Source organism: Dipodomys merriami, unplaced genomic scaffold, assembly GCF_024711535.1.
Source record: "Dipodomys merriami isolate MVZ:Mamm:240054 unplaced genomic scaffold, mDipMer1.0.p SCAF_22, whole genome shotgun sequence".
NCBI lineage: Eukaryota > Metazoa > Chordata > Mammalia > Rodentia > Heteromyidae > Dipodomys > Dipodomys merriami.
Window position 1 is genome coordinate 14,674,545 of NW_027203604.1, and position 26,324 is coordinate 14,700,868.

Sequence of the window (26,324 nt, forward strand, 5' to 3'; positions counted from 1 at the left end):
CCCTCAGCCATGCAGCATGGCCGGGGCCCCGGCACACAGGGAGGGCTCCCTATTAGTCACAGTTGTCTGTCCCCACTGAGAGTCTGGGACCTGCCATAACCTCCTCCCACCAGGGGCTCCCCAGAGACCAGGCCGGGAGCCTGGGAGTCAGCTCCCAGCCTCCACCTTCATCTAAAATCAGGGAGTCTGGCTACCTCTCTGAGCCTCAGTTTCCTTATCTATAAAATGGAACTGGGGATGGGGGGGAGGGGAGTCAGGGAGCTGCTGCATGGCACTCTGCCGCCCCCTAGTGTCCATGCATCCTCACTGCTGCAAGTCCCCATGGTGCCTTAACTCTCAGGTGACAGCATTAGACACAGGGTCTGGGGGGACCCACAGCTCAGCTGCAGGGAGAGGAAGGTCTGCTTAGCCCCGCCCCCCTTCCTGGATTTAGCGGGTCGTATGTGCCAGTACCAGGGTATGAACTCAGGGCTTTGTGCTTGTTCAACAGGTACATTACTGTTTGAGTCATGCCTCCAGTCCAGCTTTTAGCCAGCTAATTAGAGATACGAGTCTGTCACAGCCCTGGAACCCAGTTTTGTATTTTTTTGTTGTTGTTGGTGGTGGTGGTCTGGGTCTTGAACTCAGGGCCTGGGTGCTGTCTCTGAGCTCTTCAGCTGGAGGCCAACACTCTACCACAGTGCCATTTCTGATTTTCTGGTGGTTAATTGGAGATAGGAGGCTCACAAACATTTCCTGCCTGTGCTGCCTTTGAACCGCAATCATCAGATCTCAGCCTCCTAAGTAGCTAGGACCACATGCGTGAGCCACCATCACCAGGCCCAGTTTTGCATTCTTAACACACAGCAGCCCCAGGACTCTGCTCAGAGCTGCCCATGCACCCAGTGCCTAAGGAACAAGGCCATGCCACTGCCCAGCCGGCCCACGGATCCCATGTGGCAGCCATGGTCTTCCAGTAACCTCTTCAGGACAACCACACCCTTCCCTGGCCACCAGTACCCGAGGCATCACGATCTGAATCTCAAGCTCCCCAGGAACTGTAGGGCCCACACAGTGCCCACCCCATCCACCCCATTCCCCTAGGGATGTGAGCATCCACCCCATCCCCATAGCCAGGAAGCAACTAAATGGCCCTCCTCTGTGAGTCGGGCCTGGCCCAGGGAGGACCAGTGCCTTCCCAAGGCCCCTGGGCAGATGAAACCCTGGCAGGGCTTCTAGCCAGGCACAGCCATCTGGCACACACAGGCAAACACGGACGCAAGCAGGAGGCCCGCGCAGGAGGCCATGGTCAGCGTCTTTATTAAGGCCACGAGGAGCCTGGAGAGGAAGGCAAGGCCGCTCCAGGGCCACACACCAGCTCTGTCATGCGCCTGAGGGCCATGGCCGGGGCAGGGGGCCAGTGAGGGTCCTGCCCTCCTTCCTGCCCCCCCCCCCAAGCCAGCAGCTCACTAGGCACACGTGCCTTTGTTCTTGGAAGACCAGATTTTGGACAAGCGGAACTTGGATTTCTTCCGCTGGAGGTCTGAGGGGAGGAAAGGAAAATGAGGCTTCACTGGACCACACAGGTCCCTGATGGGTGCACCCACCACCTTTAAGAGCCTCCTGGACCCCCACGAAGCCAGGGACCCAGAGAAGCACTGACTTCATGCACCCCACCCACAGAGCAGCTCCCCAGCCCAGCCAAGCACCAGCGGAAAATAAATTCAGCCTCCCCACCCCCACCCTACTGCAGCCAGAGGCCCCCGACTCAATGCTTCCTAAGACAAGGCCTGTCCTGGGTCCTAACCCCCCCTCCGCACTCCCACAGGAGTCCCTTCCCAGCTCAGCCAGCGTGTCCCCCCCGCCCCCCATGGCCTGGCGTCAGCACTACCTAGGTTCTCGATCATGTTCTGTAGCACCAGGTCCTCTTCTTGCTCCCTGCAATGGACATTGTGGGGGTGGGGGGAGAGGAGCCATGAGGCACACGTCCCCAACCAGGGCTCCCAGCCTAGGACATGGCTGCCCTCCAACCCCCTCACCACATGGCCCGGCCACACCTGGCACTTGGGACCCCAAGCTGGTCAGGACCAAGGCAGTGGGGAGCAGTCCAGAGAACCAGCCTCAGCTGCCAACCCGAAGTGGCCCAGACATGGCTGACAGCACAATGGCCAGGGACTGTCCGGAGCGGTTCCCCAGGGCTGCCACACACCTTCCTGTTCAAAATGGAGTATGTCATCCGGCCCCAGTGGCTCACACCTGTAATCCCAACTACTCAGGAGGAAGCTGAGATCTGAGGGTCGTGGCTCAAAGTCAGCCCAGGCAGGAAAGTCCATGAGACTCTTATATCTGATGAACCACCAAAACACCAGAAGTGGAACTGTGGTCCAGGTGGTAGAGCACTAGCTTTGAGCAAAGAAGCACAGGGACAATGCCCAGGCTTTCACAAAATAAATACATGTATTTATTTACTACGTGTTTATTTATTTATTGCCAATCCTAGGGCTTGAACTCAGGGGCTGGGCACTGTCCCTAAGCTTTGTTCATAGCTAGAGCTCCACCATTTGAACAACAGCTCTGAGTAGTTTACTGACAATAAAAGTCTCACACACTCTGGACTAGCTTCAAACTGCCAGATCTCAGTCTCGCGAGTAGCTAGGATGATGGCTGTGAGCCACTGGCACCTGGCTAATTTTTAAAATTTTTAAGTTATAATTTGTATTTGTCCTCAGCCTTGGGGGACCTGCCGGAACCCACCCTTCTCTGGTGAGTGAGCCAGGACGGCTGCTGAGGGACCGGTGGCTGCACCCCTGCCCAGGACACAGTTACCTTGGGCTCAGCCTCCCCTCACCCCCCCACCCCAGGCCAGCCCCGCCCTCACCCTCACCTGAGTCTGTCCTCGTCCAGGAAGTCCACAATGTCGCTGCGGTCATTCACAGTGCTCACGTACTGGCTCAGCAGCTCCTGCTCCCGCTGCCGGTCCTGGGGTGACTTGAGGCCTTCTGTAGGGACAGCCAGCCATCAGGGGAGCCGTGCCATCAGGAGCGCCAAGTCGCCACCGCCCAGTACCAGCTCCTCCACTTCAAGGGAGAGTGGGGCGCTGGCACCTGTGCTTGGCAGGGTGGCCTGGACAGGGGGAGCAACCAGCCCCCCTCAGTGTGCATATCGGGGCCTCTCCCAAATTGAGGCTGGGACCCCATCTTGCCAAAAGAGTGGGACTTCCACCTGCTCCTTTCCACTTCCTCTCACGCACTATTTCCCTGACCCAGCCAGCTAGCTGAGAGGGCACAGAGGTTAAGAGACTTGGCTAAGGACACTCAGCCAGGGAATGGAAGAGCTAAATCTCCAAGATTTACCCAGGCAGAGCCCGGGGAAGCTGGCACCACCCAGCCACCCCCGGAGCTGAGCCGCCTCCACGCCGGTCCAGCCCGGGCCTTTCCTCTCTCAGGCTGAGCTTCGTGGTGAGCAAGGACCCGGACGTACCGGGCTTGGCCATCAGCCGGCGCAGCTCGCCCTCCAGGTCCAGCTGCCGTTCCTCCAGGCTCTGGTCCTTGGACCTGTGGGATACTCAGGTGTGAGACTGGCTGTAACGGCTGCTCCCCGCACCCAGGAACTGGGCCCCCCTCCTGCCCCGGCCTTCCTGCAGGGCCTTACTTGTACATCAGCTCAGACTCCAGCCTCAGAAGCAGCTGCTTCTCATGGATGAGCCGGAACCAGTCCACCATGAGACTGTCCTCCGCTGCATCTGTGGAGAGGAGAGGAGAGGCTGGAGTCCTTCTGCTCCAGTGCCCAGCTGGAGGGCAGGGGTGCAGGCCTAGGCCATGGCTGAAGTCCACAACAGGACGAGCAGCCAGCCTATGGCTAGCAGAGCCATAGGGGCGTGGCCAGTCCGCTGTGGGTGTGGCCTTCACACTGTATGGGTGTGGTAGGCCGTGGCCAACCTACTGTGGGAGTGGTCAGGCTGGCAGCCAGCCTACTGTGGGCATGGTTGGACCGTGGTGGGGGCATGGCCAGTCTACTAGTGTGGTGGGCCTGCGGAGGGGGCGTGGCCAACCTGTCACTCACCCCCTTCTGCAGCCCTCAGACGCTTCTCCAGCTCCACGCCCCTGAGCTCCAGTGCATCCAGCTGTCTCTCAATGTCCTGCACCTGCCTCTGGATCTCCTCCTGGGGGATGTAGTCGGGGTGCAGCTGGGAGGAGGCAAAGGGCAGTGAGGACCAGCACACTGCTGAAGTCCAGCCACCCGCCACAGCCCACCTACTCACCCTGATGGGGGAAGTCACTGTCTCAGCAGGCGGAGCAGGGGCGCTAACCAGGCCCGAGGGCCTCCCTGGAGGAGAGGGATGAACTGCTGGGGCTCAGGGGGACCGGGAGACCCGCAAGTGCCCTGGAAGGGGTTGGACCCAGGATGCTGGGCCCACCCAATGTCTGGCATGCCACTGGCTGCCTTCCCCAGCCACAGGCACTTGGGCAGCCCCATTAGTTTGGGGGGGGTGGCAATGGGCAGATTCTAGCCTGCCCTGGCCCTGCCTTCCCCCTGGACAGCAGGTACAAATACACTCCCTCCAACATCTCTGGCTGCCTCAGGCTACCAGCAAGGACCCTCCACTGTCACAAGGCCTCTGTGACAATGGAACCAGGGGGCTCTCCCTTTTCATGAGAAAAGTTGGAGTCCTGCAGTCTTTCCTTTTTCTTCCAGACCCATCATCTGCCAAAACCTGAGACACCTCCTCATCCACGGAAGCCTTCATCCTCACCCCAAGCAGACGTGCCTCTCTGGGGCACGCTCTGAGAATGCTTCTCCTTTGAGCTCTGCGCATGCTCTTCCTGCCTTGAAGGTTCTGGCTGAAGCCAGTCTGCAGAAACATCGAGGCTGGCAGGGACGGCCAGTTTCCTGCGGTGGGCTGGGGACGGGGAGGCGGCTGCCAGCAAGCAGGTGGGAGACATAGCCATGAGTCAGACCAGAGCCTGGCCCTGAGCATCAGGACCCATTGGGACCCAGGCTCTGTCCCAGGATGGCTAGCACAGCCACATTCTGTGCATACACTGACAGTGGACCAAGGTGGGACCGTGTCCACACTGCCATTCTACCCGGCCAGGGCACAGGGCCTGTCACGTCAAAGGGCAGTCAAGTGAGAGGTGAACCCACAGGCAGGACAATCGTGAGTGCTGGGACCCAGCATCCATAACACGCGTGCATAGGCATGGGCCACCCAGAGCCTGGGACATGTACCCATGACTGGCCATCCCGTGCACACGGCGCCCCCATCTGACCATGTGCATGTGATCAGAACCTGTGTATATGTGTGTGGTGTTGGTCTCTGCCCTTCCCCCACCCCCAGGAGCATACAGCACCCACACTGCCCTCCTCCCCCTCTGTGACACATTACCTGCAAGGCTGGGCCCAGGTCTAACTGGGCCCTGCGTCCTCTCAAGCCGCACAGGGGTCAGCGTGATTTGGACTCCCCGGTCAGAGCTTCCCGACGCTTTCCTGGGGGTATCCCCTGCCCTGGGCGCTGCCAAGATCTGTGGCTCTCTCGGCTCCCGCAGCTCCAGAGTCCTGATCAGAAGGTGTCAGGTCAGCCCTGGCCCCGGGTAGGGGCCACTGGAGCATGGTTAAAAAAAAAAAAACTGTAGAAGCCAGGTGCCGGTGGCTCACACCTGTAATCCTAGCTACTCAGGAGCCGAGACCTGAGAATCACAGTTCAAAGTTCGCCCAGGTAAGAAAGTCCATGACACTCTTATCTCCAATAAACCACCAGAAAACCAGAAGTGGTGCTGTGGTTCAAGTGGTAGAGTGCTCACCTGGAGCTGAATCGCTGAGGGACAGCGCCCAGGCCCAGAGTTCAAGCCCCATGGCCAACAAAAACAAAGCTGCGGCTAGAGGAAAGGCAGTGGTGCCTGCATCCTAGCTCAAGGGCGCGCAGGCGTGCTGACCGCTGGCCTGCTTACCCGGGATCCTGCCTGCAGCGCCTAAGTGCATGCTCAGGGCCTGTGACCGGCCCAGGCCTCCAGGGTTCAGGTGATGGCAGGCTCCGTGAATGGTGACGGCCTGCTGCCTAACAGTCCAGTGCTGGCCCTGGGACCCTCAGCTTCTGGGCACCATCCCGTGCCCCCACTGGTGTTGGCAGGTGTCACCTGCTGGGCACAGCCTCCCAGGACACTCAGATGAGGACTCGGCTCTGCTGCGGACATCTACACAGTATGCTCACTACTCAGGAGGCTGACATTAGAGGACTGGATTGGGGTTCAAAGCCAACCTAGACAAGAAAGTCCTTGAGACTCTTAACTACCAAAAAGCGCCAATAGTGGAGCTGTGACTCAGGTGGCAGAGTGCCAGCCTTGAGTGAAAAAGCTCAGGGATGGTGTCCAGGCCCTGAATTCAAGCCCTACAACTGGCCCAAAGAAAAACAAGAATGAGCCCAAGCTGGGTGTCAGTGGCTCACGCCTGTAATCCTAGCTACTCAGGAGGCTGAGATCTGAGGATCGCGGTTCAAAGCCAGCCTGGGCAGGAACAGCTGAGACTCATCTCCAGTCAACCACCAGAAGCCGGAAGTGGTGCTGTGGCTCAAGTGGTAGAGTACCAGCCTTGAGCTGAAGAGCACAGGGACAGCACCAAATAACCAAAAAAAAAAAAAAGCCCACTTGCTCCCTCCATGCAGGCATTTCCTAAGCGCCAACTGTATGCCAGGCCTCGGGCCGTCTCTGCTCACATGGAAGACCCTCAGACGCAGGTAGGGGTCAGCAAGGGGGGCAGAGGAGCCCACCCCACCCCACCTCACCTTCCGGCAGGGTTCTTCCGGTCCACGGGCTTCAGGAGAGCTCTCCAGCCTTCCGGCCCTTCCTTGCTGTCCTGGGGAGCAGCATCTGGGCCTTGGCAGGGGAAAGAGGGTATGGAGGTGTCCAGGTTAGTCTCCTATAACCATCCAGCCTCAGCTGCCCACTGAGTGGCCCCAGCATGCTGAGAAGCTCAGGCAGGGCCTGCCCTGAGCTGTGTGTCCCTGGGGCTACTGCTTCCCATCTCTGCGCCTCAACTCTGCCTCTGCCAAATGGGTGGCAGGATGCCCTGGGGACTGATCCTTGGTCCCACGGACGACCATCCAGTCTGTCCTGAGCTCAGCCTGACGGCGCCATCTGCCCAGCTGAGGGTCACCACAGACACCAAGAGAAAAGCCCCCATCCCCACGCCTGAGATGCCCTAAGATAGGGGTGCAGGGTCCAGGGATCCTCCAGGAAGAGCCAGCAAAATGGCCACAGACTCTAGACCCGGGCAGGGCCATCGTTGAGTGTGGACCGGCCCTCTTCTGTCTGCACACCCAGGGCAGAGCTGGCCCAGGGACTCAGCTATGGACAGAAGCTACCAGGGTCCTGAACTACCCACCACCACCAAAGAGTGATCTCGGGGGACACAGCCCCGGGGGGGGGAGCTGGCCCAGGAGCCGCCAGTGACAGGTCCCGGGGAACCCTGTGCCCCATCCCCCTCACTACCCCACATCAGCAGGCTCTTACCCTTCACCCTGGGGGCCTCTGGCTTCAGCCTGGAACCTGCACTGACACCGCTGGCCACTGAAGGCACAGCCGGCCTCCTCCCCTTGGCCTGGGGTGAGGTGGGATCCTGGGCAGGGCTGCCCACACTCAAGGGGGGCCGAAGCGGCTCTGTCCTTAGCTTGGGGCTGGGGGCCTGGGGAGTCCCGGAATGTGACTGCTTGGCTGAGGAAACTGCTTGAGGCCCTTCGGTTTTGAGATGGGAATTTGAGGTAGAGGAACTGGCTGAGCAGGGCCTGTGGGCAAGAGATCCAGCTTCAGGCATGTGATGATCCAGGAGCCCCCTCCCAGCATTGTCCACGTGCCCCCCTCCTGCCCCCTGCAGGGAGAAGTCCCAGGGCCTCTGCATGAAGCTAGCTGGTTGTACAAAAAAGCTGAAGGAGCACTGAGGCCAAGCCTCAGAATCATCACAAAAACTAAAGGCTCACACCTATAATCCTACTCAGAAGGCTGAGATCTGAGGATTGGGGTTTGAAGCCAGCTCGCGCAGGAAGGCCTGTGAGGCTCTTATCTCCAATTAACCACCCAAAAGCCAGAAGTGGAGCTCAAGTGGCTCAAGGGGTAGAATGCCAACCTAGAGTGAAAAAGCTCAGGGACAGTGTCCAAGCCCTGAGTTCAAGCTCTAAGACTGGCATAAAATATAATAATCGTAATCATGATAACAGACAGAAGAGGAGGCAGACACATGAGGATGGAGAGACCAGAACCTGGAGCTCCCAGCAGCGGGGAGAGGCAGGAGGGACCCTCCCCTAAAGTCCCAGGAGCAGCTCCAGCTGGCCACACTATGGTCTCCAGAGCTGGAGGACACACTGTTCCTGACCACCCACAGTGGCCTCCACCAGTGGCATGGGTGCATCTGGCTGTACCCTGGCCTCTTTTCTACCCACCTGCTGGGCACCTGGGTGCCCGCACCCCCCAACCCAGGCAGCGCCTTGCGGAGAACACTCAGAGCATGCGCCCTGCTGCTGTCCGTGGCAGGCGTGGGGCCCCTGTCGGTGGGGCCACTGCTGGGCGGGGCTGGCGTCTGGAGGAACTTCTCTCGGGCCTGCTGAGTCCTGGAGGCTGAGGGCGTCCACACCGCCGTGCCTGGAGATGGTGCGCTTGAACTGGGCATGCCTCGGGGAGCTGCCTGGCCTTGGGGTGTGGCTGGCCGACTGTCCAGGGCACTTGGGGACACAGCAGGACGGGAGGTAAAAGCTGCCGTGCCCTGAGCAGGAGACGACCACCCCATCGGGGAGCTGTTGGTCACCCGTGAGTGGCCTGCGCCACCCGCACAGGGGACCGCAGGGCTGGGGGACAGCCTGGGCCCCCCGGGGCTCCCCGTGGAGGCATGGGAGGAGGGGGTGGCTGGAGGGTTAGGTGTACCCCGGGTGAAACTTTTAGCCTCTGTGCTGTTGGCTACGGGCTTGTGAACTGCTGGGCCTGTGCTGGGTGCTGGGACCTTCAGTCCGTTCAGGTCTTGTGCCTTCCGCGGGGTGCTGGGGGAGCGGGACGTGGCAGGGAGGGCCCCTGGTGGTCTGGAAGTCAATCCTGGCAATTTTGGGGTGGAAGAGGAGGCTCCTGGGTGGTGGTTGGTGCAGACGAAAACCCCGGGCTCCGCTGTAGCCCGGTAGGCCCCTGAGTGCAACGTGTTGGAGCATTGTTTACACCTGGGGAGGGCATCAGAGGGGCTCAGCGCCTGTCCCTCGTGGCCTAATTTGTCCACCCACTTGCTCATTTATTCCACCTCATTCATTCATCCAAGTCCACCTGCATCCATCCTGTGATCCATGATTGAGTCAACAAACTCCACCCAGGGCTATAATCCCTGAGCCCTACCAAGAACACCAAAGCCCCCACGGAGGGGACAAATCCACCCTCCAAGCACCCTGGGCTTCTTTCAGAAGCCCCTATCTGGGGAGCTGTAGGGTGTACCAGGCTGAGGCAGAAAGGGGATCTATCTGGCCAGTGTGACTGGAACGCAGCGAAAGGTCCCCGAGGGCCTGGGGGGGAGACAGCAGGACACAGAGGGTCCAGAGAAAGGACAGGGGCTGGGCCAGAGGACACGGGAGGCTGAGGAGGCCTAGGTGAGCGGCCAGGCCCTACCTGAAGCAGCCCCGGTGGTAAAGCCGCCCATCGGCAAGGTGTCGCTGGACAAGGTGCACGTGTTTGCCACAGATGCCACACGAGCTGCTGACCGAGCTGCCCGGCCCTGCCAGACCCTATGAGGAAGAACCAGGGGCTTCTGAAGGCTGCTGGCCTTCTTCAGGCCTCACCCCTTCCAGGTCCATCTATCCCTTGGAGGCCCCTGTGGGTGGGCTGGGATCCAAGCTCAGGGCCTCCAGCCTGAGTGGGACCCCAACTTTAGTGAGGTCCTAGGGAGAAAGGATGGGAAGCCAGAGACAGATCCAAGGCGCAGCCACCCATGGGGACCCACCGCCCGCCCCACCCCCAGCCCTACACAGTGGTTCCTTGGAGCCTAGAATAACTAGCCATGACCAGCAGGGGGCACCCGAGCACATGCTGCTGACCCTCCAGGCCCCCCTGCCAACCCCATGCAAGGAATGGAGTCCCATTCACACTGCAGAACTGGCCTGGGAACAAAGCCCAAGGCTCCTTCCTGTCCTGGGGAGGGAAACAAGACCTGCTGTGAGCCCCAGAAAGTCTGGCTTTGTTCCACCCACACGACTGTCCCATACCTCAGTTTACCCATCTGGGTAATGGGAGCTACCTGCCTTGTAGTACCTGCCTTGTTTATCCAATCCCAGAGCACTCAGGGCACGCACTGTGGCCTCAGGGCTACAGCCTGGGCCTGTAGTTTAGGGCTGCGCACAACCCTGTAACTCCCATTCAGCAAAGGCTCCTGAGAAACCAAGAAATCACACACAGGTGGGCTGAGTGCTTACAGCCTTCAGGGCCGGGTCCTCTGAGCCCCCGTCTTTCCTCTGGACCACGGAGTTTGTCCTGGCAGGAGATAGCGCTGGCCGCTGAGCCGGGGCGGGCGAGGGCAGCGTGGGGGGCTGAGATGGGGCTTTCTTGCCACGAGGTTCCTCAGTGGAGTCTGACGGGGGTCTCTTCACGCCAGCCATGCCCCCAACTAATTAACACAGGGCATCCAGAGGTCAGGAGGGCCCTGCCTGGTCCATACCCACTCTGAAAGGGGTTGGGATTCCCCCCTGGGCTCCTGGTGCCCAGAAAGGAGGTCACCAGCTTCCTGGGGTATTTGCTGGGGGGTGCAGGGCCAGGAGGGACCGAAGGGCACATATATCCCAGCACTGCCCCTCATTTTTTTCTGGCTCCAACTCACTGAGACCCCTGCATCCTGGGTCAGGGAAAAGGGATTTTTCTGTTCCAGGCAGGGCTGGCCCTCTGCCCGGGTGATTCCAGAGATTTCTAAGGCCCAAAGAGGAATGTGGGGCTGGAGGCGAGTAGCCACATCATGCCCAGGGTGGGAAAAGGCCTAGGCCTGCCCGCCCCTGCCCAGGCCTGTCTGCCCATGCCCGCCTCTGCCTGGGCCACCCATCCAGGCACAGAGGCTGGACATGGATCCTGAGGCTACAGCACAGGGAGCCCTGGGGAGACCCAGCCGGGTAGGGCAGGACTTACTGGGGGAGCGACCGTGGAAGTAGTTGTAGTACTGAGACACGTAGGTCAGGATGCTGAGCCTGTCGGGCACCTTCAAAGCCACCATGTCCTCAGCGTCCAGCAAGGCCGGGATGCCCAGCTGCTCCTCAGCCACGCTGAAGGCCTGGGAAGGCGCCAGAGGTGGGGGGAACAGGATGGGGCTTCCTTCCACTCCCCCTTTATACCTATCTGTACTGGGAATCAAAATTTCAAGCAGGCGAGACAGTTCCCAGCCCCTGCCCATGTTACCATGGACACGATGAGCCACTCCACACCCCTGCTGACCCCAAACGGCCCCGTGGCAGCTGGCCACCCACATAGCCAACACCTGCCCGGATGTTCATTCAGCCTCATCTGCTCAGAAGGAACACAAATGCCTCCTGTGTCCTGAGAGCCCTCACCATGGCAGAGAGGGCCTGGGAGGCTGCTATGAGACCTGATGCCCTGGGCTGCAGAGGGTCAGGAAGCTGCATTTATACAGCACCAACTGCATACCCACACAGCACTGACTGCACACCCAAACAACACCGACTACACACCCACACAGCAGCTCAGGCCTAGCGTCCCCTCTTCCATCCCCCCCCCTTGCCATTGACCTGTGGCCCAGCCTGGCCCTCCCCCAGCCCCCTCCTTGCTGGACCTATCCAGCCCCCCCACCCCACCCACTCCCAAGCCACAAGAGACTCCTGCTGGGCTGGCAGAGAGTTCTCATCTACAAGGGACAGTTGCCAAACCACCAAATATGGCCACAGAAAACCGCCCAGGCCTCCCAGGCTCAGGCCTCCACTGCCTCCTTCCCTCAGTGGCTATCCCAGGCTGCCTCCCTACACTCCATGTCCCACCTCCAACTGCCTGTGCAGCCCCTACATACCTGCAAGCGGCAGCTCCCCGGCCTGCAGGCCCAAGGGCCACACCAACCCAGAGGCCTCCCACCGCCACCGATCCTCCCCAGGGGCCCAGAAGCCGGCCCTTCCTGTGGCCAGCATGGTAGGCCGGATGTCCCTCAGCCTCCATGCTCCTCGTCCCCGGGATTCCTCTCTCTGGGAGCCCTGAGGCTGCTGGCACACGCCACCCTGCCCTCCTAGGGCCCCGCCTCTGCCCCAACCCACCCACCCATGGCCTCCTTCTGATCCCAGGGCCTTTGCCCATCCCTGCCTAAGGTTGCTCAAGAGTCTTGGGAAAGCTCTCCTGAGACCTGGCTGGCCCCACTCCCCTCCACCCTTCCCAGTCTTACTGATGTGTATCTCTTGAGCCTACTGCTTCAAGCATGGTTGAAATTGGTAGCTGCTGGCGCACGTGGAACTGGCTCTGGTGTGTGTGTGTGTGTGTGTGTGTGTGTGTGTGTGTGTGTGTGTGTGTGTGTGTGTGTGTGTGTGTGTGTGTGTGTGTGTGTGTGTGTGTGTGTGTGTGTGTGTGTGTGTGTGTGTGTGTGTGTGTGTGTGTGTGTGTGTGTGTGTGTCCGTGTGTAATACAGCTTGAACTCAGGGCATAAGCACTGTCCCTTTGCCTCAAAGCTAACATTCTACCACTTGAACCACAGCTCCACTTACAGCTTTTTTCTGGTCAACTACAGGTAACAGTCTCAGGCTGGGAATGTGGCTCAGTGGTAGAGTGCTTGCCTAGCATACATGATGCCCTGGGTTCAATTCCTCAGCACCACATACACAGAAAAAGCCAGAAGTGGTGCTGTGGTTCAAGTGGTAGAGTGCTAGCCTTGAGCAAAAGAAGCTCAAGGAGAGTGCCTAGGCCCTGAGTTCAAGCCCCAGGACTGGCAAAGACAGAGACAGAGACAGAGACAGAGAGAGATAACAGTCTCATGGATTTTCCTGCCCAGGCTGGCTTTGAACCTGGATCCTCAGATCTCAGCCTCCTAAATAGCTAGGATTACAGGCATGCACCACCATTGTGTGGCTTGGAACTCAATTTTTTTATTTTTTATTTAATTTTATTTTTGTTGGTGGTGGAGACTAAACTCTGGGTCTGGGCACTGTCTCTCAGCTCTTCAGCTCAAGGCTAGCACCCTACCACTTGAGCCACAGCGCCACTTCAGGCTTTTTTCTTGCTTATGTGGTGGTGAGGAATCAAACCCAGGGCCTCATGCATGCAAGGCAAGCGCTCCACCACCGAGCCAACTTCCCAGCCTCTGGAACGCAATTTTTTTTTTTTTTTTTTTTGGGTCGGTCATGGGGCCTGAACTCTGGGCCTGGGCACTGTCCCTCAGCTCTTTAGCTCAAGGCTAGCACACTACCACTTGAGCCACAGCGCCACTTCCGGTTTTCTGGTGCTTAATTGGAGATAAGAGTCTCTCAGCCTGCCAGGGCTAGCTCTGAACCGTTATCCTCAGATCTCAGCCTCCTGAGTAGCTAGGTACAGGCATGAGCCACCGGTGCCCAGCTTCCAGAACTCAATTTTTTTTTTTTTTTTTTTTTTTTGGTCGGCCGTGGGGCTCGAACTCTGGGCCTGGGCGCTGTCCCTCATCTCTTCAGCTCAAGGCGAGCACTCTACCACTTGAGCTACAGCGCCACTTCCGGTTTTCTGGTGGTTTATTGGAGATAGGAGTCTCACGGTCTCTCCTGCCCGGGTTGGCTTTGAACCGCGATCCTCAGATCTCAGCCTCCTGAGTAGCTAGGATTACAGGCGTGAGCCACCAGCGCCCGGCTCAGAATTCAATTTTTAATAGGAGTTTGCTGTTATTAAGTTGTGGAGCAAGCCCTGGCCAGGGAGGTTTGACAGATACCCACTGTCTCGGCCCTATCCTGGCAGGCCATGGGAGGGTCTGCGTGCCCCCCGACCTGTGAACTAGCACACGGGCTTTTCCTCCTGTGCTTGGACCATGAGGGAAGGTGGGAGCTCCAGAAAAACTGAGGTGGGCATGGAAGAGGTTCTCACAGCTGGGGCACAAAGAAAGAAGTTGGAATCCACAGGGCCAGAGGTACTGGTCCTCAGGGAGCAGAGCAGCAGCCTGCCCAGTGCTGCATGTCCTACCCCCTCCTGAGGATGGGCTTAGCCAGGCCACTCAGGGCAAGAGGCTCCCCAGCCCAACCCTCACTGCCCCACAGACAGAGGGGACCTGGAGCTCCAAGCCTGCCACGTGTGGTGGCTCATGCCTTCCATACCAGCTACTCAGAAGGCAGCGATTATGGTTCAAGGCCAGTCTGGACAAAAAAAAAAAAATAGTGAGACCCCAATCTCAAAAAATAACTATGGCAGTTCACACCTGCAATTCCAGCTACAAGGGAGATGAAGATGGAAAGATCACAGACCAAGGCTGGCCAGGGCAAAAGGATGAGATCCTGTGTGAAAAACAAACACTAGCCAGGCGCTGGATGGTTCACGCCTAGAATCCTTGCTACTCAGGAGGCTGAGAGCTGAGGATCATGGTTCAAAGTCAGCCCAGGCAGGAAAGTCTGTGAGACTCCAATTAACCACCAGAAAAATGGAAGTGGTGCTCAAAGTAGTAGAGCAGTAGCCTTGGGTGAAAAAGCCCAGGAGGGTCTGGGAAGGTGGCTCAGTGGTAGAGCGCTTGCCTTGCATGCATGAGGCCCTGGGTTCGATTCCTCAGCACCACATAAGCAAAAAGAAAAAAGCCGGAAGTGGCGCTGTGGCTCAAGTGGTAGAGCGCTAGCCTTGAGCTGAAGAGCTGAGGGACAGCGCCCAGGCCCAGAGTTCAGGCCCCACGACCGGACCCAAAAAAAAAAAGAAAAGAAAAGAAAAGAAAAAAGCCAGAAGTGGCGCTGTGGCTCAAGTGGTAGAGCACTAGCCTTGAGCTGAAGAGCTGGGGGACAGCACCCAGGCCCAGAGTTCAAGCCCCACGACCAGACCCCCCCCAAAAAAGAAAAAGCCCAGGAACAGCACCAAGGCCCTGAGTTCAAGCTCCAGAAACAACAAAAAATTTAAAAAAAAAAAGAAAGGAAAAAGAGAGGAAGGAAGGAAGGAAGGCAAGCAGGGAAGGGGAGGGGAGCAGAGGGGAGGGGAGAGGAGGGGAGGGGAGGGGAGGGGAGGGGAGGGAAGGGAAGGGCAGGCTAAAAACAAAGCAAAAAGGACTGGGGATAGCCTGGTGCTGGTGGCTCACGCCTGTAATCCTAGCTACTCAGTAGGCTGAGATCTGAGGATCGCTGTTGAAAGCCAACCTGGGCAGGAAAGTCCGTGAGACTCTTATCTCTAATTAACCACCAGAAAAACGGAGGTGGTGTTGTAGCTCAAGCAGTAGAGCGTTCTCCTTGAGCTGAAGAGCTGAGGGACAGTGCCCAGGCCCAGAGTTCAAGCCCCATGACCAACAAAAAAAAGGACTGGGATGTGGCTCAAGCAGTAAGGTACCTGCCTACCAAACACAAGGTCCTGGGTTCAAATTCCAGTACAGAAAGAAGGAAGAAGGAAAGAGGAGCAGGAGGAGCAGGAGGAGAATTCTTCTAGAGTTAGCCAGCTGAGGCCTGGAGGTAGGACTGGGTTCCAGGGCAGGACTGAGATGACCCACACAGGGCTTGGTGCAGCCCCTTGGATGTGGCTGCAGGCCAGCTTTGTTGGCAGGGCTGGGAGGGCAGGACACTGTGGGTGACAAGAAAGGGAGACTCACCAACTTGTTGTTGTCATAAATGTTTTCCTTCCGGAGGGCACTGAAATTTCTGGAAGATAAAACACGAGAGTCAGCAGGTGCTGGTGGCTCACACCTGTCATCCCAGCTACTCAGGAGGCTGAGATCGCCAGTTCAAAGCCAACCTAGGCAGGAAAGTCTGTGAGACTCTTATTTCCGATGAACCAGCAAAAAGCTGGAAGTAGAACTGTGGCTCAAGTGGTAGAGCATCAGCCTTGAGCACAAAAGCTCAGGGACGGCGCCCAGGCCCTGAGTTCAAGCCCCAGTACCAGCAAAATCATCAACAGCAAAATCTATGTATCCAAAGCAGAGAAGGCAGGGACTCGGGGTCCCCAGGGACATCTTGCCCCAGCGCTGCCCCCTGCCACCAGGAGGGGTACTGGGAATGAGATCTTGAGCCAGTTTGAAGAGGGCACATTGGCACCGAATAGTGATGCAGTCTAGAGCCCAGGCCCCCACCGCCTCCCCTGGCACAGACAGGCAGCCATCATGGCTTTTGTAGCTCAACCTTTACCTCCAGGCTCAGGGAAGGCTGAGCTGTTTCCCACCAGAAGTGGCAGGAGACAGGCCCAGAAAGGTAGAGCCACCAGCCCTGGGTGGCCCAGCCAGCACACAGCTACCTTGAGGTGAAGGTCCGTCAGCCTCCTTGTTTCCTGCCCATGGGCTAGGGCGACTCAGTACCTACTGGGGGAGGGGGTACCCTTCCAGGATCCTCAGTGTTGAATCCATTAGAGCTCCCCATATATGGGTACAGGAGTCCAGGAAGCCTCCCCACCGCCCCTACCCACCCCCCACCCCCAACCAGCCTGGGTAGTGGGGTCTTCCTGAGAGGCCATGGGTGTATCTCTTCCCCAGCTGGGCCCTGAGCCCCAGGATACGGAACATGCCAGACACAGGCCCAGCATGGCCTGCCCCAGACCCCGGCCACCCACAGCCATGGCACACATGGGTGCCACCCTGGCCCCACAGTGATAAAGCCTCCAGCAGAGCCCTGCTCCCACAGCCAGGGAGCTCTGCCCTGTCAGTGGACTGGATTGTTCTGGAAGCTTCCTGGCACAGAGGAGTGGGGTTGCAATCCTGGGCTGTGTCCTCCTCACCCAACTCCAGCGTGTGGCAGGCACTAAGCTCCGCTTCCCTCCCGATAGCCTCAGTTTCCTTCTCTACAAGCCTGCCTGCCTTCCATTCCTTCCTTCTGTACTGGGGCTTGAACTCAGGGCCCCATGCTCTTGCTTAGCTTTCTTGCTCTGGTCGGTGCTCAACGGTTTGAACCATGCCTCCAGTTCAGCATTTTGCTGGCTGATTGGAGATGGGAGTCTTGGACTTTTTCTGCCCAGGCTGGCTCCAAATTGTAATCTTCCAGATCGCAGCATCCTGAGCAGCTAGGGTTACAGGCATGAGCCACCACCCCTCCTTTTCTCTGTCCTTTCTCTCTCTCTTCCTCTCCTTCCTTCCTTGCTTCCTCCCTCCCTCCTCCACACTGTCTCTCTGTCTCGCTCTCTTTGGTGGTACTAGGGCCTCCAGCATGCTAGGCAAGTGTTGTAACCCTGAGCCACGCCCCAACCTAGTGCTGCATTCTAGAACCAGGCTGGGCATGTCTCAACCAACAAGGGCAAAGGTGCTACCTATCTGCGTCCGCGCAGCCTGGCACGAGCTAGCTCTGAGTCCACACCACCAGCAGAGGCTAGGCCTCACTGGGCCCGTGCCCCACGAGGCCCCCCAGAGGCAGAGCCAGAAGCCCACTTTCCAGGTAAGCAAACTGAGGCCGGCAGCCGGGGGCATCTGTGGGGCAGTCGGCCACCTCCCTCCTTAGGAATGTCCGCCGCCATCCGGCCTGGCCATCCATCAGCTCTGCGTGCCAAGGGGACTCAGCACTTCCGGCCGCCATGACCACCTCCCAGGTAACGCGTACCAGATGTGCGGACCACCCCGGAGCCAGGCGTCTGCACGGCCGCACGTAGGAGAGCCCCATGGCCTCTGTCCAGAGGCAGGGTGGCCCAAGCACAGCCAAGGGCCCGCGGTGGCCAGCCCGAGTCCAATACCCCCCCCATGGTCCCTCTAAGCTCAGCTAGGGGTGTTGGGACACCCCCTCCCCCCCTCCAAAAACACCAGCTCTCCCCCTCCCCACCGCCCGCCCTCTCCCTGGCCTCGGTGGCCGGCTGGGCAGGCAGGAAAACAAGTTCTGTTTTGTATCTAAACAAAGCAAAAGGGGGCCTGAGCCTGTTCCATCTGCCTCCATCCTCCCTGGGGGGCCTGGAAGACACCCCACCCCAGAGGGGGTGCCCCAGAACCTTCTGGAGTTCCCTCCCCCACAGCAGCACACTGAGCAGGGCGCTGGTACTCAGGCTGGGGATGAACGTTCCAGGCTCACACCAGCCATCAGAACAAGTCCAAGCTGCTCCCCTGGCCTCTGAGCCTCCACCGCGGGGCAGGACCACCCCGGCCCATCCTCAGCCACACCACTCCTGCACCCGGCCCAGACTCAGGACCTGGCCCTGGCCTCAAGCTGTCCCCTGTGACCTGCACACTCCGTGCCGGACTCAGCCGTGCTCAGCCGGACTCTCTGGCCACGTCCTGCCCTCAGGACAGGAACTCAAGGTGTTCTCTCAAGTTGGGCCATTTGATTTGAATGTGAAGCATTAGGAAAGAAATCATGTGTGGTCAGGCATAGGAGCACATGTCTTTAGTGTCAGCCACTCCAACGGGAGAAGTAAGGCCCTCGTAAGTTTGAGGCTAGTCCAGCCAAAAAGTTCATGAGATCTCATTCCAACCAATAAAAACTAAGTGCTGTAGGGTGCACCTGACATCCAGGCTACATAGAAATCATAAAGAAAAGGATTGTGGTTCAATGTGGAAAACAATTAAAGGAAAAAGAGCTGAGGATGCTGGGCACCAGTGGCTCCCATCTGTGATCCTAACAACTCTGAGACCTGAGGATCACGGGAGCCTGCCCAAGCAGGAAAAGTCTGTCTTGGGGCTTTAAGTCTGGCCCTGGGCACTGTCCCTGAGCTCCTTTTGCTCAAGGCTAGCACACCACTTAAGCCACAGCTCCAATTCTGGCCTTTTGTGTGATTAATTGCAGATAAGAGTCTCAAGGACTTTCCAGCCACAGCTAGCTTTGAACCTCAGTCCTCAGTCCACAGCCTCCTGAATAGCTAAGAATACAGGCATGAGCCATTGGCATCCAGCTTTAGAGACTCCTATCTCCAATTAACCAGCAAAAAAACAGAAGTGGAGCTGTGGCTGAAGTGGTAGAGCACCAACTTTGAGCAAAAAAGCTAGGAAGCAATGCTCACGCCTTGAGTTCAAGCCCCGGTAGTGGCACAAAAATAAAATAAGATGTGTTTACCTACTACTCCAGGGCTCCCAGCACAACATGGCTAGGTATACAGTTAGCATTCCATTTACGCTTGTTGAAATCATTCATTCAGTGTGTGTGTGTGTGTGTGTGTGTGTGTGTGTGTGTGTGTGTGTGTGTGTGTGTGTGTGTGTGTGTGTGTGTGTGTGTGTGTGTGTGTGTGTGTGTGTGTGTGTGTGTGTGTGTGTGTGTGTGTGTGTGTGTGTGACTGGGAACTGAATTTAGGCCTTGCCTCCCTTTTTTGCTCATGGTTGGCACCCGAATGCTTGAGCCACACTCAAGAGTTGGAATCTCAAAGACTTTTCTGCCCTGGCTAGTCTTGAGCCTCAGTCCTCAGACCTTAGCCTCCTAAATAGCTGGAATTATAGGCATCAGTCACCAACGTCCGTCTGGCTTATGCTTTTAATAGTAGCTTAATAAATAAATTGGTGGGGTCTAGAGGTGAGCGGTGCCATAGTTCACTGGCCAGCTGCCTGGCGATGCATGTCCAGCCCGGCCGCCACAGGCCCCTCTCTGCCTGCCTCCCACCCACTATCCACCATGGAATGTGAACTTCAGCTGGGGAGGGAGGCAGTGACCCTGGGCCCAGGCCAAACCTCCAGCTGGCTGGCTTATTTCCTGGAATATAGAAGCAGGGGGGGGGGGAGCACTGGGCAGGGAAATCCCCAGCACATGGAGAGTTAACCCCGCTAGGAAAAGAGGGCAGAGACAGCAAGACAAATGGCACAGTAATGAGGAGGGACAGGCGGGTGGGGGGAGATGGGGGGGTACCAGACCCGGCAGGGCTGGCTCCCGGGGTGGGGGTGGGGGAACTAATGCCCAGACTGGCCACCCTGCCATCCTGGAAGGCGACAGCAGAGGTCTGGGCAGCAGGCCCTCGGGCAAGGGAACAGAAGGCTTCTGTCCCCAGGCAGCTTCCTGCTGACCGCAGCCTGAGTAGGATGGGAGGTCAGAAGAGAGACGAGGCTGCTGCTTCTGGGGTTCCAGATGAGGGGCTCCCCATGTGATGTCCAACAGCAAGCCGAGTCACGGACCTGGAGCATCCCGGAGTGGGGGGGGGGGTGGCCCTGGCGATCAAAGCCCATCATCTCCACAGTCACCACCGCCTTCTGCCACTTCTGCCTGTAGTCCCCGCACAGGCCTCACAAGATGAAGGACCCCACCAGAATCCACACAACACCGACTTCACTTGACAGCCTCCCCCATGGGGAGAGGGGGAGGGAGACCCCCCACAAGTCTTGCAAATGGCCCCTACTTTGGTCTGCAGAGAGGGAGGCGGGCAAGGCCCCCCTCTCTGCCTGCCGGAAGGGCTTCTGCCTCCAGCCCGGCTCCACCCCTGCCACAGCCCAGTCCAGCCCAGCCTGCCTGAGGTCCAGAGGAGAAGGGTAGGTCTGTGGGCAGGGCTGCTTGTGTTGGGCGGGTCCCACACACCTGGCAGCCAATGACCTCATCACAGAAACCACCCCTGGGGCAGCACCTGGGAGAAGTTCAGCTGGCAAACCCACAGCCCTGAGTGGGCAGACTAGCCACCTCTAGGCAGGTGTAGCTGTGGGGCTGATCCCTAAGCCCCAAGTTAGAGACTCCCACAAACCTCCTGGGGGGGTAGGGGGGACAGTAAGGTCAACCATTGGGGGAAATCAGGGGTACAGATACAGATGAAGCCCGGCCCCCACCTGGCTGGCTCCCAGCCCAGACCTGCTCACTCACAGCTGCTCTCCTTTGAGGGCCAGAGGAAATACCTTCAAAATGCATCAGGAAAGTCTGAGGTCAGACCAAAGGAAGGACTTCCTGGTGGCAAAGCTGGGGATAGGAGACAGGAAGTCCATCTTCCTGCTGCTACCAAAGGGTCTCCACCACAGGAAGAAGAGGACAGGGTTGCCAAGGGCTGCGTTGCACCCGGCCAAGGTCTGACTTCAGTCCCTCCATGGCCTGAGTTCAAGCCTTAGGCAGGAGAAGCAGATCAAGGCTTCTTAATGAGGAAACCCTGCCAGCCACCACCAGAGCTCCACACTGGGGGGGGGGGGGGAACATGACACAGGACACGGGACATGGGACGTGGGTCTCAGTCTGACATCCCATCAGCTCATCCAGCCCCTTCCATACCCTGACTCTGAAGCCTGTCATAACCACATGGTTGCAGACTTTGCACACAGCAACCTGTGCCCCCACGGTCCTGTAGGCCACAAGTCCAAGGTATTCAGAACTGGGCTCTCTCAGGAGCTCCAGAAGCTTTTTCCTGCCTCTTCCAGGAAGTTTCAGGCATCCCTTGGCTTGTGGCCCCATCCCTCCCTCTTTGCCACCTTGGTTCCCGGGCCTCCTCTTCACTACAGCACACAAGCAAGGACTGAGCTCCTAGGCCAACGACTGAGCTCCACCTGTGTGCCCTGATCTGTGGAACGCCAGTTGCATGCAGGTATCAATCTGGTGAAGTTCCAGGCACATGGAAGACACCATGAATAAAAAGAGTCCCAACTCTCTGGAGGTGACATTCCAGCAAGTTGGCAAGATAACTCCACCCCATGTGCCTCCAGCCTCGATCCTGTCATAGCTTCTCTGCCCTCTACAAGTTAATCTCTTATGGGGTCAGCTTCTGTCTCAGGGGATAGGATATTTGGAGGCTAAAATGACCTTGTACAGTCAGTACCCAGTGACTGTGCTAGCACACACACACACACATACACACATACATACACACACACACACACACACGTGTGTGTGTGTGCACACACTTCTGCCTCCCTGTGGGCCAGGCATACATGAACCCATGACCTCTGCCCTTAACAAGCTGGGAGCAGATGGAAACCCTCCAGAGCCGGAAAGGCCCCAAATGTCCAGCCACAGCCATGGGGCCAGCAGACAGTGTCACCCGCCCAGGTCCACTTAAAGACTTGTCATGCTCATCCTTTTTGGACTGCCTGGGCCAGGCCACCAGCCAGCCTCCCCCTGACCCCTGATGGAGCCTGGCCAAGGGCCTCTCCATGTTTAGGTCCTAATCTTTGTCACCATGTCCTCAGCCCAGCAACCACCAAAGCTCAGCTTGAGCCAGGCGCTGGTGGCTCACCTGATATCCTAGTTCCTCAGAAAGCTGAGAGCTGAGACCTACAGTTCAAAGCTAGCTAGTCCATGAGACTCTTGGCCCCAATTCACCAGCAAAAAGCTGGAAGTGAAGGTGTGTCTCACGTGGTGGCTCACGTGGTAGAATGCCAACCTTCCTTGAATGAAGAAACTCCTCTGGGACAATGCACAGACCCTGAGTTCAAGCCTCAGTACCAGCACAAAAAGACCAAAATTGGGGGGAGAGGGGGTGCGGGGTGACATGTGCCTGGGTGAGGAGCAGAGATCGCTGCCCAAGTGCCACCGAGAGACTTGGGCAGCTTAAGAGATGCATTTCACAACCCCAGGGCAGGAGCCCAGCCTCTTGCTCAACACTCCGGCATCCCAGGCAGAGGGAGCTGGGTTTGGGGAAGAGCTGTGTCAGACCTGCCTGACTCTGACACCGCTGTGTGATGTCAACAGGAGCCCGTGGGCTCTGGACCTCCACCTCCCTGTGTGCACAGTCAGGGTGGTAGCTAAACTGCCTCTGGCTTCACCCACCCTCGAGGCTTCGTCCCTGGCAGACACCCCCTCCCCATCCCAGCCAGGCCCTGGCCCCAGCCATTTCTCAGGACGATGCTTTTCCCAGAGGGGCCTGGGCTGCAGGTGGCTTTGTGAGCCTCTTCCTGAAACCCCAGAGTGTTTGCTGAGTGATTAAGTTTTGGAACTGAGTCAAGCTGGGGCCTGTCCCTTGTCCACCTCCCAGGGACAGGACTCAGTCTCCATGTCACCCTAAGGTACAGAGAGAGAAGAGAAAGGGTGACGGTTCAGGAGTTCCTGCTCTGTCTGTCTTGGAGGTGTCTCTAGTCTGCATTCTCAGAGGGGCCTGGACAGGCTGGGGGGGGGGGGGTGTGGGGGGAGGCCATACCCACACTGGCAGCCTTGAGTGACCCTTTTTTCCACCAGACCCTAGGACAATGTGGAGCCCAAGGGAGCAACGCTCTTGGCTCAAGGCACCATCTTGAGTCACCCCTGACTAAGCGGACCCGGGACGGCCAGGATCCTGGCGCAGGGCCCAGGGGGACGGCCCAGAGGGGGGGGGGGGTCACTGGCCGCAGCCTGGAGGCTGCAGGGTGGGCCGTGCGTGGCAGGCCCCGCTCCCTCCGCACAGCCAGCGGGGTGGGGGGCGTGTCCGCCCGCGGGCCGGGCCTCAGTTTCCCGGTCTGCGGCCCCGGGGGCGGGCGCGGCGGCACTCACATGAGGTCGGGCCGGTGGCGGTGCAGGATGGCGCAGAAGGCCAGGCCGTCGCGGAACGACGTGGTCATGTTGGTGATGCTCACGTCCCGGTAGCCCTCGCACTGCTGCCGGCACCACTCCTGCAGGGCTTTGATGGCCGCCATGCGGGCGGCGGGACGGACGGGCTGCTCCCGACGGCCCTCGACGCCGGCCCGGCTCGGCCTGCCCGGACGGACGACCACGGACGGACGCCAAGACGGACGCGACGACCCGCCGCCGCGCGCGCGCGCGCAGGGCCCGGCGCGGAGGACAATCGGTGCCTGCGGCCGCGGGACCCAGAAGCCGCGGAGCGACCGCAGGCCCCGCCCACACCACACACGCTCCCCTCCGGCCACGCCTCCAGGAGGCCACGCCCCGTGCCACCGACGCTCGGCATAGGCTCCTGCTCCTGCGACCCGCCCCTCTGTCCGGGACACGCCCACCAAAAAATCCCGCCCTCTGGGAGGCCCCGCCTCCCGCCGTCCGGATCCCGGGAAGAGGAGCGGGGGGGGGGGGGCGGGGCCTGGACGCAGGGCGGTTCCCTGCAGAGGCGTCGGGGTTTTCTGTCTCTTCGAAGCATGGGAAAGAGAAAGGGAAGGGCCTTGCTGACAAATGAGGAAACTGAGGCTGGGGCAGACCCAGCCTCCTGGGCCTGCAGGAGCCCTTGGTTTTCGCAAGCCTGGTGCGGAGGTGCCAGGCAGGCGGGGATGCGGCCTGGGCTGCGGGCCTAGAGGGAAATAGTGAGCTACAGGGGGACAGAGTGGGGAAACTCCCAGGGCGTCCTCTTCTTCGGGTGTGTCCCCCCCCCACCCCCTGGGAGTGTGTGCAGGAACTGCGATTCTTGGACACCTGCTTTCTCCTTTCCCACTTGGAGCAATGTGTGGAATTACATTGCCCCAGGGGGAAGCCTGTCTGTGCCACCTGGACTCAACTAAGGCGCCGGAAGTCTTAGCTGACCTTTCGCAGCCAGGCCCTGAGCCTGCCCAGCAAGCTTCTGAGGAAAGACGACGTTTCCTGGTAGTGGCCCCTGGCAGGGATCCAGGCAGCATCTCTGCCCAGGGCATAAGCACGCAGCAGAGACAGGGGGCGCTGCCTGAGGAAGTGCCGGGGTGGGCAGCCTGCTGACCAGCAGTGCCAGCGAGTCCCGTCATCCCAGGCACCACGCCAGCAGGGAGATGCTGGTCAGGAAGCACCTCATGAGGTGGGATCAGCACCCGAACTCAGGTGTCCGGAGAGTTGAGGGAGGACGGCCTGCCGGGAGGCAAGGCGGCAGTAACATAGAGCCAAAGTCAGGTGTTCCTGACTCTGATGGTCAGAACTAGCCAAGCTGATGAGGAAGGGAAAAACCCAGTGCGTGGGACAGGGGCGCACATAGTATGGGGGTGGGGGGGAACCTACTGGGAGATGGGCCAGGGTTCTGACCTCAGAAGCCACCCAGGGACCCAGAAACCCAACCCTCCTGTGACCACAGTGGCTGGAAGCAGCACTTGAGAGGATCCCCTGGAACCACCAAAGATGTCCCCATCAGCCCTTCACGGAGGGGTGTCCCCCAAACCAAGAACCAATCAATGCCCTCCAACCCACCTGCCCTGGCCCTTGTCCAGCAACGCCATCCCCCTGGGCCACCCTGGGCAAGAACCCCAGGATCTTTCTGGCAATCACTCTGCTCAGCCCTCTTCTGAATAAAGTCCACTCTCTTTATCAGGGCCTTCCAGGCTCGGCTTATTGTGGCCTCTCCCCGGCCCCACCCTGCCACACTGGTGCTTCTCCAAGGTTCTGCTCCTCTGTGGCGCCAGCCCCCTAAGGTTACCTCTTGTGCCTCTGGATCAGACAAGGAGCCTCCCACCTCAGTCCCCCCTACCTACGGCAGAACCTGGGCCAAGGATGAACGTCATACAGGGTGGCCAGGGGGTTCTGTGTCCTCTCTTCCAGCCCATGAGCTCTGTCATATTTGTACTCAGCCCTGAGTGTGAATTCTGACCACAGCATGTTCCCAGGGAAACTTCCCATGGGCACCCCTACCCCCCCCAGCCTGGCCAAGAGTTCACAGGTGACAGTGGCTGCTGAAATCAGGTAGTCTTGTGTGGCTCTGCTTCAGGAGTGATTCTGGGTCAGGGACAAGGTCAAAGAGGACCAGCCAGAAGCACTGCCTTCCCCTGAGACCATCCGACCACCTTCACCTTGTTCATAACCCCATTCTACCTGTGAGGAGGTCACTGCCCCTCCCCCAAGTGCTCCCCTGCCAGGCACACAGCACGTACTTCATGAATGCAGGGCTAGGTTCCTTGAGCCTGTGTCCCTTCTACAAGTCACCTAAAGGCAGGGGTGGAACTCAGATCTCTAAGGAAGTTTGCTGATCCTGTGCCAGGTTCCAGTGGTCCTGCCTATAATCCCAGTTACTTGGAGCCTGAGATCTGAGGATCATGGTTACAAGCCAGCCTGGTAGGAAATTCCATGAGTCTCTTATTCCTACTTAACCACCAAAAAGCCAGATAGAGGAGGGGGAAAGTTAAGATATAGTGTCCAGGCTCTGATTCCAGCCCTAGTACCAGCAAACAAACTATTTTATTGGGTCTAAAGTTGCAATACCACCAGAGAGTAGGAGAAAGTGCCCCTGGGCAGACTCCCAAGCGAGCCCAGCAGCCTTCTTAGGAAGGAGGTGTGTAAGGTGTTTCTTTAGTCACAGTGCTATCCCTTAACTTTTTCTGTCAAGGCTGGTGCTCTACCACTTGAGCCACAGCTCCACTTATTGGCCTTTCCTTGGAGACAAGAGTCTCATAGGGCTAGGAAGGTGGCTCAAGTGGTAGAGCGCTAGCCTTGAGCTGAAGAGCTGAGGGACAGCGCCCAGGCCCAGAGTTCAGGCCTCACGACCAAGAACAAAACAAAACCAAAAAAAAAAAAACAGTCTCATAGACTTTACTTTTCTGCCCGGATTGGCTTTGAATTG

General features: G+C 58.6%; 1 protein-coding gene across 1 annotated transcript; it reads right to left on the bottom strand.

Annotated features, from left to right (window-relative positions):
• Positions 1–1,274: 1,274 nt before the first annotated feature.
• Positions 1,275–23,636, bottom strand: Micall2 (MICAL like 2). Its single transcript, XM_070033403.1, has 17 exons — positions 23,360–23,636; positions 15,697–15,745; positions 11,106–11,247; positions 10,406–10,596; positions 9,606–9,721; positions 8,408–9,169; positions 7,485–7,756; positions 6,758–6,848; positions 5,366–5,535; positions 4,733–4,897; positions 4,241–4,305; positions 4,042–4,165; positions 3,631–3,721; positions 3,460–3,533; positions 2,864–2,978; positions 1,871–1,917; positions 1,275–1,522 (listed from the first exon to the last, which is right to left on the bottom strand). The coding sequence occupies exons 1-17, from the start codon at positions 23,500–23,502 to the stop codon at positions 1,449–1,451; spliced, it is 2,691 nt and encodes an 896-aa protein (XP_069889504.1). The 5' UTR covers positions 23,503–23,636; the 3' UTR covers positions 1,275–1,448.
• Positions 23,637–26,324: the final 2,688 nt, after the last annotated feature.